At 36.0% G+C, this 19,129-nt stretch overlaps 1 protein-coding gene across 4 annotated transcripts in view; it reads left to right on the top strand.

Annotated features, from left to right (window-relative positions):
- rasgrp4 (RAS guanyl releasing protein 4) overlaps window positions 1–19,129 on the top strand; it is a 34,265-nt gene that overhangs the window by 13,980 nt on the left and 1,156 nt on the right. For all 4 annotated transcript variants that reach the window (XM_051134786.1, XM_051134788.1, XM_051134785.1 and 1 more), the window contains exons 3-16: window positions 41–150; window positions 423–481; window positions 578–709; window positions 2,397–2,538; window positions 2,824–2,997; window positions 6,528–6,644; window positions 8,545–8,820; window positions 9,185–9,265; window positions 12,614–12,718; window positions 12,900–13,009; window positions 15,604–15,754; window positions 15,836–15,872; window positions 15,962–16,099; window positions 18,786–18,982. In XM_051134786.1, coding sequence (XP_050990743.1) covers window positions 41–150; window positions 423–481; window positions 578–709; window positions 2,397–2,538; window positions 2,824–2,997; window positions 6,528–6,644; window positions 8,545–8,820; window positions 9,185–9,265; window positions 12,614–12,718; window positions 12,900–13,009; window positions 15,604–15,754; window positions 15,836–15,872; window positions 15,962–16,099; window positions 18,786–18,982 — 1,829 coding nt within the window. The remainder of the gene's footprint in view (window positions 1–40; window positions 151–422; window positions 482–577; window positions 710–2,396; window positions 2,539–2,823; window positions 2,998–6,527; window positions 6,645–8,544; window positions 8,821–9,184; window positions 9,266–12,613; window positions 12,719–12,899; window positions 13,010–15,603; window positions 15,755–15,835; window positions 15,873–15,961; window positions 16,100–18,785; window positions 18,983–19,129) is intronic.

The following is a 19,129-nucleotide window of genomic DNA, read 5'->3' as shown; positions in this document are numbered from 1 at the left end:
ATAGAAGTCTTGTATCTAATCCTAAACGTTTGTTTTGTAGACTCGGATGGGAAGCTGATCAGAGGGACGCAGCTTGTCCATATGACCCTGATGATGCATAACTGGGTCGTGCCATCACACATCTTCGCCCAAAAGCTGCTTTCTCTATATCCTTCTTCAAGCTCCACTGAACCTTAATTGAAAAAGATTGATTTATGCAACTGATTCCAGAGCAGCTGAACAGCTGAGTCCATCATTCAGTAGAATAGTCCTGGGTTCAGTCACAGCAACACACAGCCTCACATGGCTCTTAATCCCACTGACAAAGAAACAAGAGCTGCCCTGTTTTAGTTTAGCCTCTTTATTGAGGGTGGATTATTTTCTCTGTGTGTAAGTTTTAGCCTTGCTGTTGTGTGGTTCCTCCTTGACTTGTGATAACATATAAGGATTGTCCTGCAGAGAAAAGGGGACAGAGGCGGCCACAAATCTGCCACTTTATCAGGTTGGTGGATCCACAACATTCGCACGTGCACCTAAAGATCCCAAAATGAATGTCAGGATTCACGTTTGTCCTTCGCTTCTTCTGTGTCTGTTTCAGGCAGTGGATTAATCAGTTCCGAATCATGTTTGAGGTGAATCCTCTGTTGGAAGAAGTGATGGGAGATCTCTGGGATCTGGTCAGGGTTGAGGGAACCGATTCACACTATCAGCTCTTCAATACGCAATACATGTGAGTTTTACATTTGAGAGTCACAATAGCTTTATTGACATAGCAAAAACTAATATGTACTATAAGTAAACATTATAGACACACCTGTTTCTCATGATGTGATATATATTTACAATAGAGCTGGGTAGATTACTTATAAATTGTAGTCCATTACTGATTACAGATTACATGATGAAAACTGTGGTTAGTAACGTAATCTAGTTTACTATAAATGCCTCATTCATTCATTTATTCATACTCATTTTAGGCAATGTATTCTGACTACTTTTTAGATTACTTTTCATATAACGTAGGGATTCTTTGTATGGATCGAAAAATTATTTACATGACATTTACATGGCCATTTTATATTGTGAATATATTGTGACAGTAGAATTTCTAAAAAGGAAAATTTTAATAGAGAAAAAAAGAATTATGGAGAATCATTAAATTAAGAATAATTTATTATTGTGTGAATAATATTTAATCATGTAATGCATACAAAAGTAATGAAGTAAGAAGTCTCGTCTGCTCACCAAGCCTGCATTTATTTGATCCAGCAAAAACAGTAAAAAAAAATATATATATATATATATATTACTATTTAAAACAACTGTTTTCTATATTTTCTAATTTTAAAATGTAATTTATTCCTGTGATCAAAGCTAAATTGTCAGCATCATTACTCCAGTCTTCAGTGTCACATGATCCTTCAGAAAACATTGTAACTGGGGACGCCCGTAGCGACATACAGCGCCGTTGCGCTACGGGCATCCCGAGTTCGAATCCTGGCTCGAGGGCCTTTCGCGGTCCCGCCCCCTTGACCTGTATGATCTGTCCTATCACAATAAAGACAAAAAGGCCAAAAGTAAACCTTAAAAAAAAGAGAAATCATTCTAATATGCTGATTTGCTGTTTAAGAAACATTTTTGTTATTATTATTATTATTATCAATATGTAAAACGAGTACATTTTTTTTCAGGATTCTTTGATGAATAGAAAGAGACAGAGATCAGCATTTATCTGAAATAAAAGCTTTTGTAAATGCTTGTAGTTATTTTTATTTATTTATTTATTTTTTTTTTTTTTTTTTGGGGGGTGATAAAAATTAATTTTAAATCAACATAATAATAATGAATTGTTTTTGAACAGCAAATTATTATATTTGAATTATTTCTGAAGGATTATGTGACTGGAGCAATGATGCTAAAAATTCAGCTTTGAAACCACAGGAATAAATTACATGTTAAGATATATTCAAAGAGAAAAGTTATTTTAAATAGTACAAATATTTCAAAATTGTACTGTTTCTGCTGTACTCTGGATCAAATAAATGCAGGCTTGGTAAGCAGAAGCAATTTCTTTAAAAAACATTAAAATTAAAACTTTTGAGTGTAATCAGTTACTACCCAGCTCTGTATAGTTTTTAGAACAACATAACATTATTTATAAGCATATATTATATTGATATTAATATATCATGATAGTATATATTAATATATTGATATTATGGTGATGTAATTAAATTATTACCAAATAACTGATCACATTAATAAAGTAAAAATGGTTTTGTGTGCTATGTGACAAGCCTTTGAGCATTATAAGTAATTTTGACTGTCTTTTTTTATGACTATACTCCTGTCTTCACCTGTCTGATTTGTGATGATCTGTTTGGTTTCTGTTTGTCCATCACTATGTCTGAAAGCAGTAATCCTCCAGTGAATATTTCCCAGTCTCCCTCTCCCTCTGTGAAGAAAAGGAAAGTTTCACTGCTGTTTGACCACATGGAACCAGATGAGATGGCTGGACACCTCAGCTACTTGGAGTTCAAAAACTTCTGCAACGTCTCAGTAAGTCACACACCCCGAAGGCTCATGACAGTTTCACTCACATTCTTTGACCAGATGTTGCTTGTGCAAACGTTCTGACACCTCAGTATAGCGCTGTAGTGACGGAACAGACTCATACCGCTGATGCTTACTAATATAGCAACCTCGATCACACCCGTTGTACTCATACCTGGACGTGTCAGTTCATATCAGAGGATCGTTATGTCTTGATGATCACATTCGTGAGTGCTTAGCACATCTGGAATTCAGATTCAGCTGTGTCTGTTGTTGTGTGTGTCATCTTAGTTTCTGGACTACCGCAGTTACGTGGTCCATGGCTCGGTGAGAGATAATCCGGCGCTTGAGCGCTCTGTCATGCTCTGCAACGGAGTCTCCCAGTGGGTCCAGCTCATGATCCTCAACAAACACACCTCACAGCAGCGAGCAGAGGTCTTCACCAAGTTCATTCATGTAGCACAGGTAATTGCAAACACACACATATTCAACCGAATGCATCGGAAGGAAATATAAAATAATCAAATTACATTCAGTTTTTCCTGAGAAATTTGTTTCTAGCAAAGCAATATAACGTGTCAAGATGCCTACTATGAGCTCGGAGGTTGTTAAAGGGGTCATCGGATGCAAAACTCACTTTTACATGTTGTTTGAACATAAATGTGTGCTGGCAGTTATGATAAAAATCCACCCAGTGGTATTTTTGTAATCTTTATAAGAAATATCCCTTTTTTCAAATTAAGCGATTCTCAGCTTCTGGTCAGTGTGAGGACACACCGACCCAGGCCGCTCCCACGATATTTGACTGACATGACTGTCTTACCTTAGACCCGCCCTGACTAAGCTGTAACAGTCCCACTCCAACCGCCATTGTTTTGACTCCGGTGCAGGGGAAGACAAGAATGTCTCTGATTGAACGATTGTTGTGTTGTTGGATGTAATAATGATCATAGCAGTCATCATTTCACTTCCGACATCTGAGCCGCTGAAAACGCAGAAGATTAACGTTACTTTTGTTTTAGAAGGATGCGTCCGGCGATCTACATAAATGCATCTATGTTTGAGCGAATCGTTGGTGATGCAGCTTCACCTATAGTAGAAGTGAGTATAAGGGTTTTTATGCATCTTTGCAAATCGCCTTTCTTAATAATGTGCTAGTTAGCAAGTTTCGCGGCTAAATGCGGCACAGTAGAGAGGGGCGGGGTGAGCAGCGCTCATTAGCATTTAAAGGAACATGCAATAGAATGGCTCACTCTGAACAGGGCTGATTTTGACAAGGTAAAAAGGGTGTTTTTTACAGTGCCACTGAGAAATTTTAACTAAAGTATGTTATAGACTTCTCATTAAGACCCTAAAGAATCATATCAACTTGTGGAATTGGGTATCCGATGATCCCTTTAAATGTTGGTAGCTATATGTTTCTGTAGAAAAATTGTGTCTATGAATCAATTTTTCAATGAAGAACTACACTACCCATAATCCCTCCGATTTGAATTTGAAGATCAGGGTAAATTTAACTTATTTTGTCTTCTGGGGAACATGCATCTTCAAGTATCTTCTGAAGTGTAAAACTAAATAAACAAATGTGGTATTTAGACAAAATAAGAAAAAATGTGTTCACATCTCCATTCTGTTCAAAAGTTTACACCCCCCGGTTCTTAATGCATTGTTTTTTCTTTTTTTTTTTTTCTTTTGGAGCATCAGTGAGTGTTTGAACCTTCTGTAATAGTTGCATATGAGTCTCTCAGTTGTCCTTGTATTGTATTGTATTGTATATCCAGTTGTATTTAAGTACATATACATATAGTATCTCACAAATGTGAGTACACCCCTCACATTTCAGCAACATTTTTACAAATCTGCTTAAGGAACAATACTATAGAAATGAAATTTGGATATATTTTAGAGTAGTCAATGTGCAGCTTGTATATTTACAGTCCCCTGAAAATAACTCAACATACAGCCATTATTGTCAAAATAGCTGGTAACAAAAGTGAGTACACCCTAAGTGAAAACAGTCATTTAACCATGCAAAGCAACATGTCCTATTCATCATGTTCATGTTTTTGTCTGCTTGACAGGACCATACAAAGTTGTGTATCTTGTATTAGAGCAGTTAAAATTTGGTGCTTTGAGTATAGTTCTCTCATACTGACCACCGGATGTTCAACAAGGCACCTCATGGCAAAGAACTCTCTGAAGATTTGAGAATTAGAATTGTTGCTGTCCACAAAGATGGCCCAGGCTATAAGAGGTTCAGTAACAACCTGAAACTGAGATACAGTACTGTGGCCAGGGTCATACAGAGGTTTTCCAAGATGGGTGCAGAACCGGGCTTCAAAAAACAGATGCATGAGTGTTGCCAGCATTGTTTTAGAGGTTGCAGAAGTAGAAGGTCTGCTTGTCAGTGCTCAGACCATACGTTGCACACTGCAACAAGTCGGTTTGCATTGGCGTCATTCGAAAAGGAAGCCTCTTCTGAAGCTGGCTTACAAGAAAGCCACAAACAGTTTGCTGAGGACAACCTGTTCAAAAGCATTACTGGAACCATGTTCTATTGTCTGATGAGACTGAGATAAACTTGTTTGGCTCAGAAGGTGTCCAGCATGTGTGGTGATGCCCTGGTGAGGAGTACCAAGAAAATTGTGTCTCTCCTACAGTCAAGCGTGGTGGTGGTAGCATCATGGTCTGGGGCTGCACGAGTGCTGCTGGTACCTATGGGGCATCCTCAAGCGGAAGGTGGAGAAGCACCTTGTTTGTAACATCCAGCAGCTCCATGATGTCATTATAGAGGATTTGAAGAGGATCCCAGCAACAACCTGTGCAGCTCTGGTGAATTCAATGCGCAGAATGATTAAGGCAGTGATAGACAATAATGGACACAGTTTTGACAAGTTCACTTAGGGTGTACTCACTTTTGTTGCCAGCTGTTTTGACAATAATGGCTATATGTTGAGTTATTTTTAGGGGACAGTAAATATACACTGCTATACAAGCTGCACATTGACTACTATATTGACATATATCCAAGTTTCATTTCTATAGTATTGTCCCTTGAGAAGATATACTAAAATGATTGCTGAAATTTGAAGGGTGTACTCACTTTTGTGATATACTGTATGTATATGTATATATATTTATATATATATATATATATATATATATATACCATTTGTAATATGTAATTCAATTTCAGAGCTGGGTGGTTTGGTTTTTAACTCTTTTCTTAAACTCTTTTTTTGGATAAATACTTCCGCAAAAAAGTGAGCTGTCACTGTTGCGTTATGTTGCGCATCTGAAAATGAAAGGATTGTACAGTACATGTTAAAAATAAGCATGTTTCAGTAATGCTCTGAAACAAGACTTCCATAACTTTCAATCAAGACACTGATATAAAATGTACTGTCGAGACGAGCCCTTGCATGACAAAATTTGTGGTTTTAATCCAACCCTGCAGCAAATAGTTTTTGAGGTTCCCTGTGATATCTGTCCGTGAGGTGTCTGAGTCATTTTAACACATTTTACGGCATGACACCGAAGGTATGACGTTATTTTGGTTACAAAATTCAAGGAAATTCCTCAAATGGGTTGATGATCGACATCTATCAGGACATGCCAGTAAGACAGCTCACTTTAAGGATGCCTGAACATTTAATGTGTTAGTACAGAGGAAACGATTACATCATGTGCTTTGGGTACTGCCCTGCTTTTAACCACACAAACACAAATGTACGAACAAGACAACCCAAAGAAAACACCTAGGAAATAAGCAAATGCGTCAAATGAGGTGGTAGTGAGGAAATCTGATATAAGTGTGCCATCAAGAGTAATGTTCCTGTATTGGGAAATGATTTGGGAGGACTGTTGCATAACTGTTGCTTACAAGGGCTTTTTTACAGGAAAGAGGATGTAAGCAATGCTGCCATGCATTCATAGAGAGAATGTACGAACTCTACGATTCACTGTTTTTTTTCCATCTGTACCCGTCTGAGCAGAAGCTGAGAGCCCTACAGAATTTCAATACTCTGATGGCGGTGATAGGAGGTTTGTGTCACAGTTCCATCTCACGTCTCAAAGATACAGCCAGCCTGCTGTCCTCCGATGTCACAAAGGTCAGTCTGGCCCCCAGCGTTGCTACCCACATCCTTTTTGTTCACACGCAACTATTTTTACAAGCATAACCAATAATGATCTTAAGCCATTGATTTTTCAGCTATTGATCTATATATTGAGTCTGTGGTTTGGTAGAAACACATGGATCCCAATGTTAGCTTAGTGGTCACATGTTGTGAAAAATTCATATACAATACATTTCATATTTATATCCAAAAGGCAAACAGGAGTGTATCGTTTTTAGTGTTTTCCATGTTTATGCAATTGTGGTGTCTAGTGGAGACAAATCTACAGAAATCTAGATTTCCCCTAAATCCAGTTCCAAAAAAATGATTGCAGATTCTTTGGGCCTGTTCATGCTTAAGGATTCAAGCTCCTTACGCAAACGTTTTAGTTGCTGTCCTATCGTGGATGGAACATTGAAAAGACAGTCTTGTTGTTTGCCCTTAAGCAAGGTACAGCACAAGTTGCTTCAGGTTTTTCCGAGCAGGCTACTATAAATCACTTCATAAAAACACAGTCAATAAAAAAAGCGAATGGCATTTGGCAAATAAAAAAGGTGAAAAATTTAAGGTAAAAAAAGTTTAGATTCGTTAACATTACTTTATGCATTAAGTATTATAAACTAACAATGACAATTTGTAAATTAAAAAAAAAAAAAAAAAATATATTATTCTTGTTTATTTAATGTGAAATATATATTGTTCATTGCTAATTCAAGTTCAATAGTAAGTTAAAAATACTTGTATTCAGCAAGGATGCATTAAATTAATCAAAAGAGACAGTACAGACTTTTATGATATTACAAATAATTTCTATTTCATCAAATAATTCAGCAATTGTTTTCAACATTTATAATAAGAAATGTTTCTACATTACAGCAAAAACAGTAACATTTTGGAATATTTTTACTATTTAAAATACAAATATATTCCAGTGATCAAAGCTAAATTTTCAGCAGCATTACACTTTAATGTCACATGATCCTTCAGAAATCATTCTAACATGCTGATTTGCAGTTCAAGAAACATTTTTATTATTACTATCAATATTTAAAACAGTTCAGTACTTTTTTGCAGGATTCTCTGATGAATAGAAAGATCCAAAGATCAACATTTATCTGAAATAAAAGCTTTTGTAACATTATATACTATACCATTCAGTCAGTATAATTTTGGGAAAGAAATGATAGAAATTATTACTTTTATTTAGCAAGGATGCTTTAAATTGATCAAAAGTAATGATAAAGACATTTATAATGTTACAAAAGATTTCTATTTCCAATAAAATTCCTATTCATCAAAAAAACCTAAAAAACATTCTACATAGCTGTTTTCAACATAATAATAATTCATGTATTTTGAGCAGAATATTAGAATGATTTCTGAAGGATCATGTGACTGGAGTAATGATGCTAAAAATTGAGATTTGAAATCACAGGAATAAATTACATTTTAAAATATATTCAAATAGAATCAGTTCTTTTAAATAGTGAAAATATATATAAAAAAAAAAATACTGCTTTTACTGTACTTTGGATCAAATAAATGCAGGCTTGGTGAGCAGAAGAGAATTCTTAAAAAACATTACAAATCTTACTGTTCAAAAACTTTTGACTGGTAGTGTATATATATATATATATATATGTATGTATATATAAAATAGAAAACAAGTACTACAAGTACTACTACATTTTTGATCCAATAAATTCACCATAAGAGATCTTTTGAAATTCAAATAATGTAAAGTTCTTTTTTTATATATTAAACAACTTAAAAAATTGTAGTATATATTGAAATTAACATAACCAAGATTCATAAATGTAATACTTATTAATATTTTATGTTAGAAAGTACCATACTGATAAAATAACAGAATTGTTTTCCCACTTTCCCACAGACTCTCAGTGAGCTCACCGAGCTCCTGTCGTCCTACAGTAACTATTCAAACTACAGACGTGTGTACAACGAATGCACTGGATTCAAGGTACCCATCTTGGGCGTTCATCTCAAAGACCTGATCTCCCTCAACGAGGCGCTGCCAGACTACCTTGAGGACGATAAGATCAACCTGGGGAAGCTGCAGCATTTATACAGCAACATTAGCGACTTGTTGGCCATCCATGACTGCACCCCACCGTTTGAGGCCAACAAAGACCTGCTGCACCTGCTAACGGTGAGACAGAGGCAAAACGGTGGTTTGAGAGAGCTGTTGTCAGCGGAAAGTTATTGTTACTTGAATGCCTCACTTCTCGGAAGTGTTTGTTGTCCCTCGTGCTGTGGGTTTTGAATACCTGCCTAGACCCCGTCAGTACATGGAATAATTGTGCCTATTTAGAGGCATGTAAACATGCCTTTATTTCATTTCCACAGAGAGCCTGCATCTATTTTTAGGTCTAAATGAGTATTTTTAAATTCTCACCGGGCAGCCCTCATCTTTGTGGTTATGCTCGGCTGTTTGTATGTGATACTGAGAGATGTGGATTGCAAACAGTGGGCGTCCTCTCATGTGTAACCGTTGTGCCCCGCCTTGCCCACAGCTCTCGCTAGACTTGTGTTACACGGAGGACGAGATATATGAGCTGTCCTACACCAAGGAGCCCAAGAACCCCAAAATTCAGGTGAGGCCCTCAAAATAAACACCGCTTTGTATATTGTAAATTCATGGCGTCTCACTATAGGTCATTCTCAGGGATCAGGATTCAATCAAACTCTTATCACTACACTTTACAAATGTCTTTCTACTTCCAAATTTTATGTTATTGTAATGTTACTTCCTGTTTCTTTGTACAGTGTTGGGAAGGTTACTTTGGAAATGTAACAGGTTACAGATTACAAGTTGCCTTATTTAAAACGTAGTGTAACTGTTTCAATTACTTTATTAAAGTAATCTAACGGACAACAAATTAATAACAACAAATCCTTTTTACGGAAAATATTCAGATGTAACCCCCTTTGTAATCGTTAACATTTTCACAATTAAATAATTTAATTGCATATTTTTTCTCAGTAACCGCAACATATTACAGTTACAGTTAGTTTGTAATTAAATTATGTAACGCCGTTACATGTAACTAGTTACTCCCCGACACTTGTAATTAATTGTGAAATTTACTTTCAGTTTCTGAAAAAGCGAACATTTTTCAGTGTAGATATTTGCGACAATGATGTTTCTCATACAACTTATATATTTCTTATATATTAATGTATTTAAAAAATACATTCATTTATTAGAACACTGAGAAATGGTGTAGGATTTACTTTGATCACTATTTTCACTCAGAAATTGCTAGTACAAATAATTACGAAGAAATGATAAGCAACACATTGAATTTAACATGATTTTTTGAAATAGAAAGACTGAGATAGTATTTTCTTCTACTCTAAATTATCGTTTTATTTGATAGTTCAAAAAATCTTTTTTTTAAGTGTACAATGACTTTAATACACATCTTCATATATATATTTATATATGCATAACGTGTTACACAAAGAAAAATGGGTAATACTTTACAATTTGTTAACATTAGTTAATGTATTGACTAACATGAACAAACAATGAAGAACACATTTATTACTGTTTTTATTCATCTTTGTAAACATTAGTTAATAAAAATACAGTTGTTCATGTTAACTGACAGTGCATTAACTAATGTTAACAAACACAGCGTTTGATTTTAATACTGCATTAGCAAATGTTGAAATTAATAAGATTAGTAAATGCTGTAGAAGTATTGTTCATTCTTAGTTTGTTGTTACCTAATGAAACCTTACTGTAAAATGTTACTGAAAAATGCATTAGACATCAAGTCTCTTAAAATATATCATATAACCTTTTTATGTCAAGTTGAAGTTAGATTAGGTTATAAATTCTGAAGTGGTGCAACTCCCCAAAACAAAAATGATTTATGTATATACATATATACACTACCAGTCAAAGGTTTTTGCACAGTAAGATCTTTTATGTTTTTTAAAGGGGTCATCGGATACCCATTTGCCACAAAATTCTTTAGGGTCTTAATGAAAAGTCTATAACATGCTTTGGTTACAATTTCTCAATGGTAGTGTAAAAAACACCTTTTTTACCCTGCCAAAATCAGCTCTGCAAAAACCATCCTGTTCTGGTTGAGGCTGGTTTAAATGTTAATAAGCTCTGCTCGCCCCGCCCCTCTCTTCTCTCTGTGGATTGACGAGCCTGTTTATTTTATCTGCGTTTAGTCGTGTTTAGCCATTAAATTTGTTAACTAGCACGTTATTAGGAAAGGCGATCGCAAACATTCATTAAAAAGCCCCTATACTCACTTCTGCTGTAAGTGAAGCTGGAGCACAAATGATTTGTGCAAACATAGACACATTTATGTAGATCGGGAGGCGCATTCCCTTCACAAACAAACGTAATCTACTGCATCTTCAGCAGCTCAGATGTCGGGAGTAAATGACGACCACTATGTTCATTATTACATCCAGCAACACAACACCTCAATCGCTCAATCGGAGATATTCTTGTCTAACTTGCATCCCTGCTCCAGCATCGAAACAATGGAGGTCAGACTGTTACAGCTGATTTAAGGTTGATCTGAGGTAAGACGCTCATGTCAATCAACTATCATGAGGGCGGCCTCTGTCGGTGTTCAAACAACATGTAAAAGTGAACTTTGCATCCGATGACCCCTTTTGCTCACCAAGCCTGCATTTATTTGATCCCAAGTACAGCAAAAACAGTACAAATTTGAAATATTTTTACTATTTAAAATAACTGTTTTCTATTTGAATGTAATTTAAAGCTAAATTTTGGCATAATTTCTCCAGTCACATGATCCTTCAGAAATCATTTTAATATTCAGATTTGCTGCTCATAAAACTTTTATTATTATTATTATTATATATTATTATATTATGTAAAAACAACTGAGTAGAATTTTTTCAGGTTTCCTTGATGAATAGAAAGCTCAGAAGAAGAGCAATTATCTGAAATAGAAATCTTTTGTACTATTATAAATGTCTTTATCATCACTTTCACTCAATTTAAAGCATCCTTGCTAAATAAAAGTATTAATTTCTATAATTTCTATACAATCAGCGTATTGGAATGATTTCTGAAAAATCATGTGACCCTGAAGACTGAAGTAATGATGCTGAAAATTTTGAATGAATTACATTTAAAAATATATTCAAATTTTAAATAGTAAAAAAATGTACTGTTTTTTTTTTTTGGTGTACTTTGGATCAAATAAAGGCAGGAGAGACTTAAAAAACCCCTAAAAAAAACATTAAAACTGTTCAAAAACTTTTGACTGGTAGTGTATATATGGATCACCATATCATATAACAGCTAAATGTGTGCTCTTTTTACATGGAGCCAGTAGAAACACTATAGCAACCACATAGAAACGCCCTTGAAACCACTCAGAACATGTTAGCAACCACATAGCAACACCCTGGTAACCTCAACCAGTACCCTGGCATAATTGGGAACAAGCAGCTCTCCAATTTTCTTCAGAAATACAAAAATATAGTTATCTCTAGCATCTGAAGACTGCAAATGCAGACGCCGACTTACTTTACATATGCAGCAGTCTGCTATTCATGATTTTTGCCTCTATTTTCATATAGCCTGACCTTGTATGTGACCTGTTTATAGACAGGGAGTATCCCGTGCTAATGTGTGGGTACAGGGCTTAGTGCACTCCTCTTTGTGCAAACACACTTCAAAGAAAACCACAAAAAAGACACACTGCTGAAAGACGCACGATCGTTATCTTCGTCGCTTCAGTGTGGGTGTCGTTACGTACAAGCTTTTTTGATTGTTTCCTATAAAGCCTCTGCCTGTGACAGCAGTCTGTTTTACAAATAAGCCAGCATCATTGGTATAGTGTTTTCGCAGCAACGTTTCTCACTTGCTGATCTTATGCGAGCTGGTGTTGTGTCAAAACAAAACTGTCAGGTTGCTAACCACCCTTTTTCTGCAGCCCGTAGCCCCTGTGAAGCCCCCAGTGGTAGCCGAGTGGGGATCTGGAGTGACTCCGCGTCTGGATCCCGCCACCATCTCGAAACACGTTAAACAGATGGTGGATGTAAGTGAGAAACGTGTTTATTCCCACTTTTAGGGCCAGTTCCTTAGTGTGACAAGGCGACGGCCGGTTCCTGGCTGTCCACTCTCACTTCCTTAATAGCATGTAGGCCCTTCAAGACCAAATGTCACAGGATGATAATTTTAGACATTCAAGATCACAGTGGTTGTGTTGCCCCCTACAGTCTATCATGAAGAATTATGATTTGAACATGGACGGCTACATTTCTCTGGAGGACTTTGAGAAGATCGCTGCAAATTTCCCCTTCTCTTTCTGCACGCACGAGAGCGATAGGTAAGACGAGGCCCTTTACACTATGATAGACGTAATTACCGAGAACATACAGCGTTGTGTTTATGATAAATGAAACCGATATATTCACACTTTGGTTTAAATGTTTGGAGAGTTAGAGTTTATTTAATGTTTTAAAGCAAGTCTTTAAAGCAATGACTGTTTTCAATTTTATTACATATTAAAATGTTATTTATTCCTGTGATGCAAAGCTGGTTACTCCAGTCTTCATGTCACATTATTCTTCTGAAATTATTCTAATATGCTGATTTCTGAAACATTAAGAAACATTTCTAATTATAATCAGCGTTGAAAACTGTTGTGCTGCTAATATTTTTTATGGGAACCATGATACATTTTTATTAGGATTTTTTGATGAATAGAAAGTTAATAAAAATACCCCAAACCCGATAATCTTAAACAGTCTAAGATGGTATTTTAATAAGTTGGTATTTTTTTATTTATTTTTTTTATTTTCTTTTGAAAAAGAAAAAGCAGTTGAAGTTTTATCTGTCAAATCAAAGTCAGTGAGTGTTGTGAAACCAGCATGCAGGAAGCCATTCTGTTGTCATGTGACAAAGAAAAACATAAAACAGGAAATATCACAGAGGACCCCTTTAGATCTTTGAAATTTCAGATTTTTTAAAAAAACCTAACCCCAAGAAAACTTTAGAATATTCTTTATTCAAATTTTCAAGATAATGAAAAACATTTTTATTTTATTGTTTGTTTGTATGTTTGTTTAAATGGTTAATCAGGGCCCTATGAAATCCATTTGTTTTTTTCATTTCACAACTCATTTTTAATGGTTAAATTAAATTTTATTAATCAAAGAGCATGTCTAATTAATCAAAATCATGAAACTTATACAGTTTCACATCAATTTAATATGGATTTAACAAAAAATTCATGTTTAGGGCACTATGAAATGTTATATTTTTTCTCACCATGTGTTTTATTGTTATCAAATTCTGTGTTTTAGCATGTCTAATTGTTTGAATGCATACTTAATTTATTCATATTTATTCTTAAAATAGCCTTATGAAAGGTATTTTTACCCTCAGAAATTCCGTGTTGTGTATTTAAAATGTTCTGGTTATCAAATGAAGGCATAAAACATTAATTCAACTTATCTTTTAATTACTGAAAATTAAGCAAACTTTTTTTTGGCAAACAAAGGGGAATTTACTATTAAAAATAAAACATGGAAAAAATGTTGTGTGATTACACCCTAAAAAATAATGTTTGTTTCATTTTAGTAGTAGTAGTAATAGTAGTAACATATATCAATGTTGCCAAGTCTTGAAATGACCTTAATAACATAATATTTACCCCCTGGAATGCTAATTTTACCAGGGGAACCCCGACAAAAAACATGTAATTTACACCTTGGAAAGCGATTTTTAATAGGGGATCACCCTCAAAAGTAGCAAGAGTACCAATTGGGCGGGTTTTGTTGTGAAAACCTGGCAACCCTGGGCACAATGTCTTCAAGTTCATTTCGTTTCATTCAAACTTTGACAAATTCCGTTTTTATGACTGGATTCCGCAGTTCCGTCTGCGTTTTCCGCACTGTGGAAATCATAGGACCCTATTTAATGACATGGATTATTTTTATTTTAATATGTTCCTTGCGCTTTACTCATACTGTTAATAAAGTTTTTGCACACATAAATAACTAAATATAATAAATATGTGGAAAAATCATTTTCAACCCTGATCCTCTGTCTAAAATGACCTATTATTTTGGGCGGGTTCTTTAAGGCTTGTTAGTCATCGGCCACTGTTATGATTGGCTAACGTCACTGCATAGAAAACAGTATCAGTGCCCCTCCCCTCTCTAACACGTGAGTGTTTTGACAATATAATCAAAATAAAACCGTCATTTCCAGACAAAGCATTATAAAACCATTCACTTACCGTTTGTGATGCAGCTGCAATCAGATAGTACCGCTTCATCTTTCAACACGTTTCTTTGTGAACTCTCCATGACACTGTGCCTCGTTTACAAAACAACATACTCCAAACAATCCTCAGACACGATCTGGGATGCCATTAAGAATAAACTACCCACTTGTTCCTTATGCTGGTAAGCTTCTGATATCTGTACAAAGACGCAAACAAGCCAATTAAACCAAACGCGTCAAAGTGAACTGTCTTTCTCTCCATTTATCCTACTCAGGACAGACACAAGCGCATGGACTGTGTCCAAAAGTGAACATGCATCTGTATACTATATCCAGTATAGACAAGATAGCGGCAGTGAAGACGACTATTCGTCTATGTCTTACTCTGGAGGTGGTGTTCATGCAAACTTGCAACTCAGATCCAAATGAGCTGTTTTCTGAGGGTTATTACAACTGCTTTTTTATTGATGATGAGGACATTTTAAGTTATGAACCTGCAGCGTATATTAATCATACAAAGACCTCTTCTATGTCAAAAGATCAAGGGAAATTTGGTTTCCTCTGACCTATTTTATTTAACGATTTATCACTTTCAAATTTTAGTGTAAAATGTGGCCTGATTGACTTACTCTGTTGAAGTCATTAAATGAATCAAATCAGTTCTCATCATGCTTTGTTCTTTATTTTCAGGGAAGGAGAGATCAGTAGAGAGGAAATCACTTCATATTTCATGCGTGGGATGTCCGTGTGTGCCAAGCTCGGCTTTAATCTCCACAACCTCCACAACTTCCATGAGACCACGTACAAAAGGCCCACATTCTGTGACGCCTGCGGAGGATTTGTGAGTGTTTAATCGAGGACCAATTCATTTGTGTTTCTGACTTGTCTAACTTGTCTAACTTTTCCCTCTATCTTCCATTAGTTATGGGGAGTCATAAAGCAAGGCTATCACTGCAAAGGTCAGAACACGCAGTACTAATCAGTCAGTTTCCTATATATTTTCATCTCAGCAACCATTGTAACCCTGCTGCCCCTCTCTCTCTTTCAGACTGTGGAGTAAACTGTCATAAGCACTGTAAGGATGTAGTGGGAATGGAGTGTATGAAGAGGTTCCAGGTGACCAGTAGTTCTTGTCCCTGCACCCCGGGCCCCATATCAGGCCTCCACACTAAGGGCAGCAGTTGGAGTAAGTTTTCTTATATCAGTTTCAGTATACATTAAAGGGATAGTTCACACAAAAATGAAAATTCTTTCATTAATTACTCACCCACCATCGTTCATCTTCGGAACACAAATTAAGATATTTTTAATGAAATCCAAAGCTTTCTGACCCTGCATAGACAGCAATGCGACTACCGCGTTCAAGGTCCAGAAAGGTAGTAAGGACATGGTTAAAATAGTCCATGTGACATCAGTGGTTCAACCTTTATTTTATGAAGCTACGAGAATACTTTTTGTGCATGAAGAAAACAAAAATAATGACTTCAACAATTTCTTCTCTTTTGTGTCATTTTTCGATGCTTGTTTACGACAGTGCCTCAATGTCTTCCTCTGCTTGTAAACAAGGCACAGCGCATCCAGGTTCTACATCCGAAGGCCGGCTCCTCTGTCAACAGCAAGTGTTCTAATACTGTTGTGAAAATGCGTCAAAGACCAAATGGATCAATAAAGTTGTTATTTTTTGTTCTTTGCGTACAAAAAAATTCTCGCTTGTTGAAACACTGATGTCACATGGACTATTTTAACAATGTCCTTACTAACTTTCTGGGCTTCAAACGTGTTAGTTGCATTGCCTCATCAAAAATATCTTAATCTGTGCTCCGAAGATGAACAAAGGTCTGAAGTTACATTGACATAGGGCGTCAGTGTCAATGCCTCTTGTTTACTTTGAAGTGTTGCCGAACTGAATTGTGGGTCATTGTGTCATGCCACTAGCGTTGTTCATCGCAGAAGTTGAAAACTTTTTTTTTTTTTTTTTTTTTTTTTTTTTAGATTATTTTTTTGGCATTTTGCCTTTATTATGGACAGGACAGATCAGAAAGGACAGGAAGTAAAGTGGGAGAGAGATGGGGGGCGGGATCGGGAAAGGTCCTCGAGTCGGGATTCGAACACGGGACGCCCGGAGCACAACAGCGCCATATGTCGGCGCGCAGACGCTAGCTAATCATGTTTGTGTCGCATCCAAACTGGATGTGATTGGCTGTCATTACTATGACACGCCCTCCATAAGGCGTCAACCGTGATGCCTCGTGTAAATGGGGCGTTACGGATTTGGAACAAGTTGAGGGTGAGTAATTAATGACAGAATTGACATTTTTGGGTGAACTGTCCCTTTAAGGCAGCCGGTCATTACCTGTTCCTAACGAGGTTAATTTTGTGATGACTTTTTGACTGTAAAATATGCCATTTCTTAAATGCTTATTTATCAAATAAATCAGTTAAATAAGCAGGAAATTTGATGATTATTTTAATACACACCAAGACTATGGGGTGACATAAAATATAATTTTTTACCGACCTCATTATTTTATTTAAACTGTCAGATCTGCCTCCATCCAATCAACAACCAATGGACAGAACCAAGGATGTACGGATGTAACAATATTATCAATACTGTGATATTTCAATAGCAAAACTGTCTCGATATTATCATGGTCACAAGACGATATCAAACGACAGGTCTTTCGGGCAAAAAGTGTAGTTTTAGAAATGTAGTCCAAGTTCTTATTCTAACATAAAATGTCTTTAAATTAGTTTTGAGCCATTATGCTTTGATACAGTATGTAAAACGAACTAAAACCGAAAGTACAATATGACTCAATCCCTTCATCAAGTCTGTTTCCGTGGTACATTTCAAAACGAAGCGCACACTTTCTTGAGCCGATCAGCTCATAATCCGACGTTTTCTGTGCCTCAGAACAGCTCCGTTCACAGTGAATGCAGTGAACTCATTTTTCGCATGTGCAACTTTAGCGAGATTTGGGAACGCAACGGCCACCAGTTATGCTTTTTTTTTTGCAGAAGATGATTACAGCATTTCACTAGATTTGGAAGCCTGTTTTCACTGAAGTTGGAGTTTACGTCAAAACAAAAGCTCTACTGCCACTTCCGTCAAAATAAAAGCTTAAAAATGCAGTATGAATTGCTGACAGCGGTTTAAATGGGTAACGTTACTGCAGTCCAAATTCAAAATGTCTCTTTTTTTAAGTGTAGTAATAGAAAAGAAGTATTGTAATTTCCCTACTGTAGTGTAACACAAAAATAATATACATATGAAATATTCATTTTTATTTTTGACAACAGTTTGCAGCTGTTTGACAATATATGGCTAGTACTATCATTGTTGTTATTATATTCTAATTCGTTTGGCTTCCTGAAACACTGGTGTGAATATACTTTGAGACAGTATCTAAAAAATAAAGAGGTTTGAGTCCCCTTTAAAATTCAGGTAGAAGTGCACTGACTTTTTATACCTTTGTTTTCATAGTTAAGAACATGGATTGGAGCTCTTCATTTGAACTCTCAAAATGCATTAGATTTTAATTTTACTTTAAACTGTACAAAATTTTCAATTTGTCTGATTATGTTAAATATCACAATAAATATAGTATTGTGGACTCCTTTTCGTGAAATTATCGTATTGTGAGATTTTGATATCGTGACATCCCTACGCTTTATTTACATTACGTCAGGCATGAGCTATTACTTCCTACTTGCTTTCAAATGTAATGGTATTAGAGGTATTTTAATTTTAGAAACTGTTTTATTGGAGAGAATATTATATAGTACAGAATGTCACACACAAGTCCTTGATAAATTGTTCAGCTAGCTGATTTATTGGCTCTTAACATGTTTTCCGGCCTTTCATTCAGGTTCTGAAGAGGAAGCTTTTGTCTTTCCTAATGGGAACGGATCGGAACACTCGAAGGGCCAAACTTCATCAGACAGCGACGCAGAGGCGGCCACACTATCCGACAGGTCCACTCAGACGGACCCTGGAGTTTGGACACCGGTGGCCAAAAGGAAAGAACGCGTTTCTTCCCAGAAAAAACATCCACCCCTAGAAAAGGTATTGCTATGAATCACATAGTGTGTGTTTTTTAATACATTCCCTAATTTTTCACAGCAAGCATAATGGATATTTTCAAAATGCATTTGGTAAGCGAGACTGGGTGGCATACAGTATACGTTTCGAGACTAACGTTACCTACCTGCC

This window comes from Labeo rohita, chromosome 18 (assembly GCF_022985175.1).
Source record: "Labeo rohita strain BAU-BD-2019 chromosome 18, IGBB_LRoh.1.0, whole genome shotgun sequence".
Lineage (NCBI taxonomy): Eukaryota > Metazoa > Chordata > Actinopteri > Cypriniformes > Cyprinidae > Labeo > Labeo rohita.
This window is presented reverse-complemented; position numbering and strand designations above follow the sequence as displayed.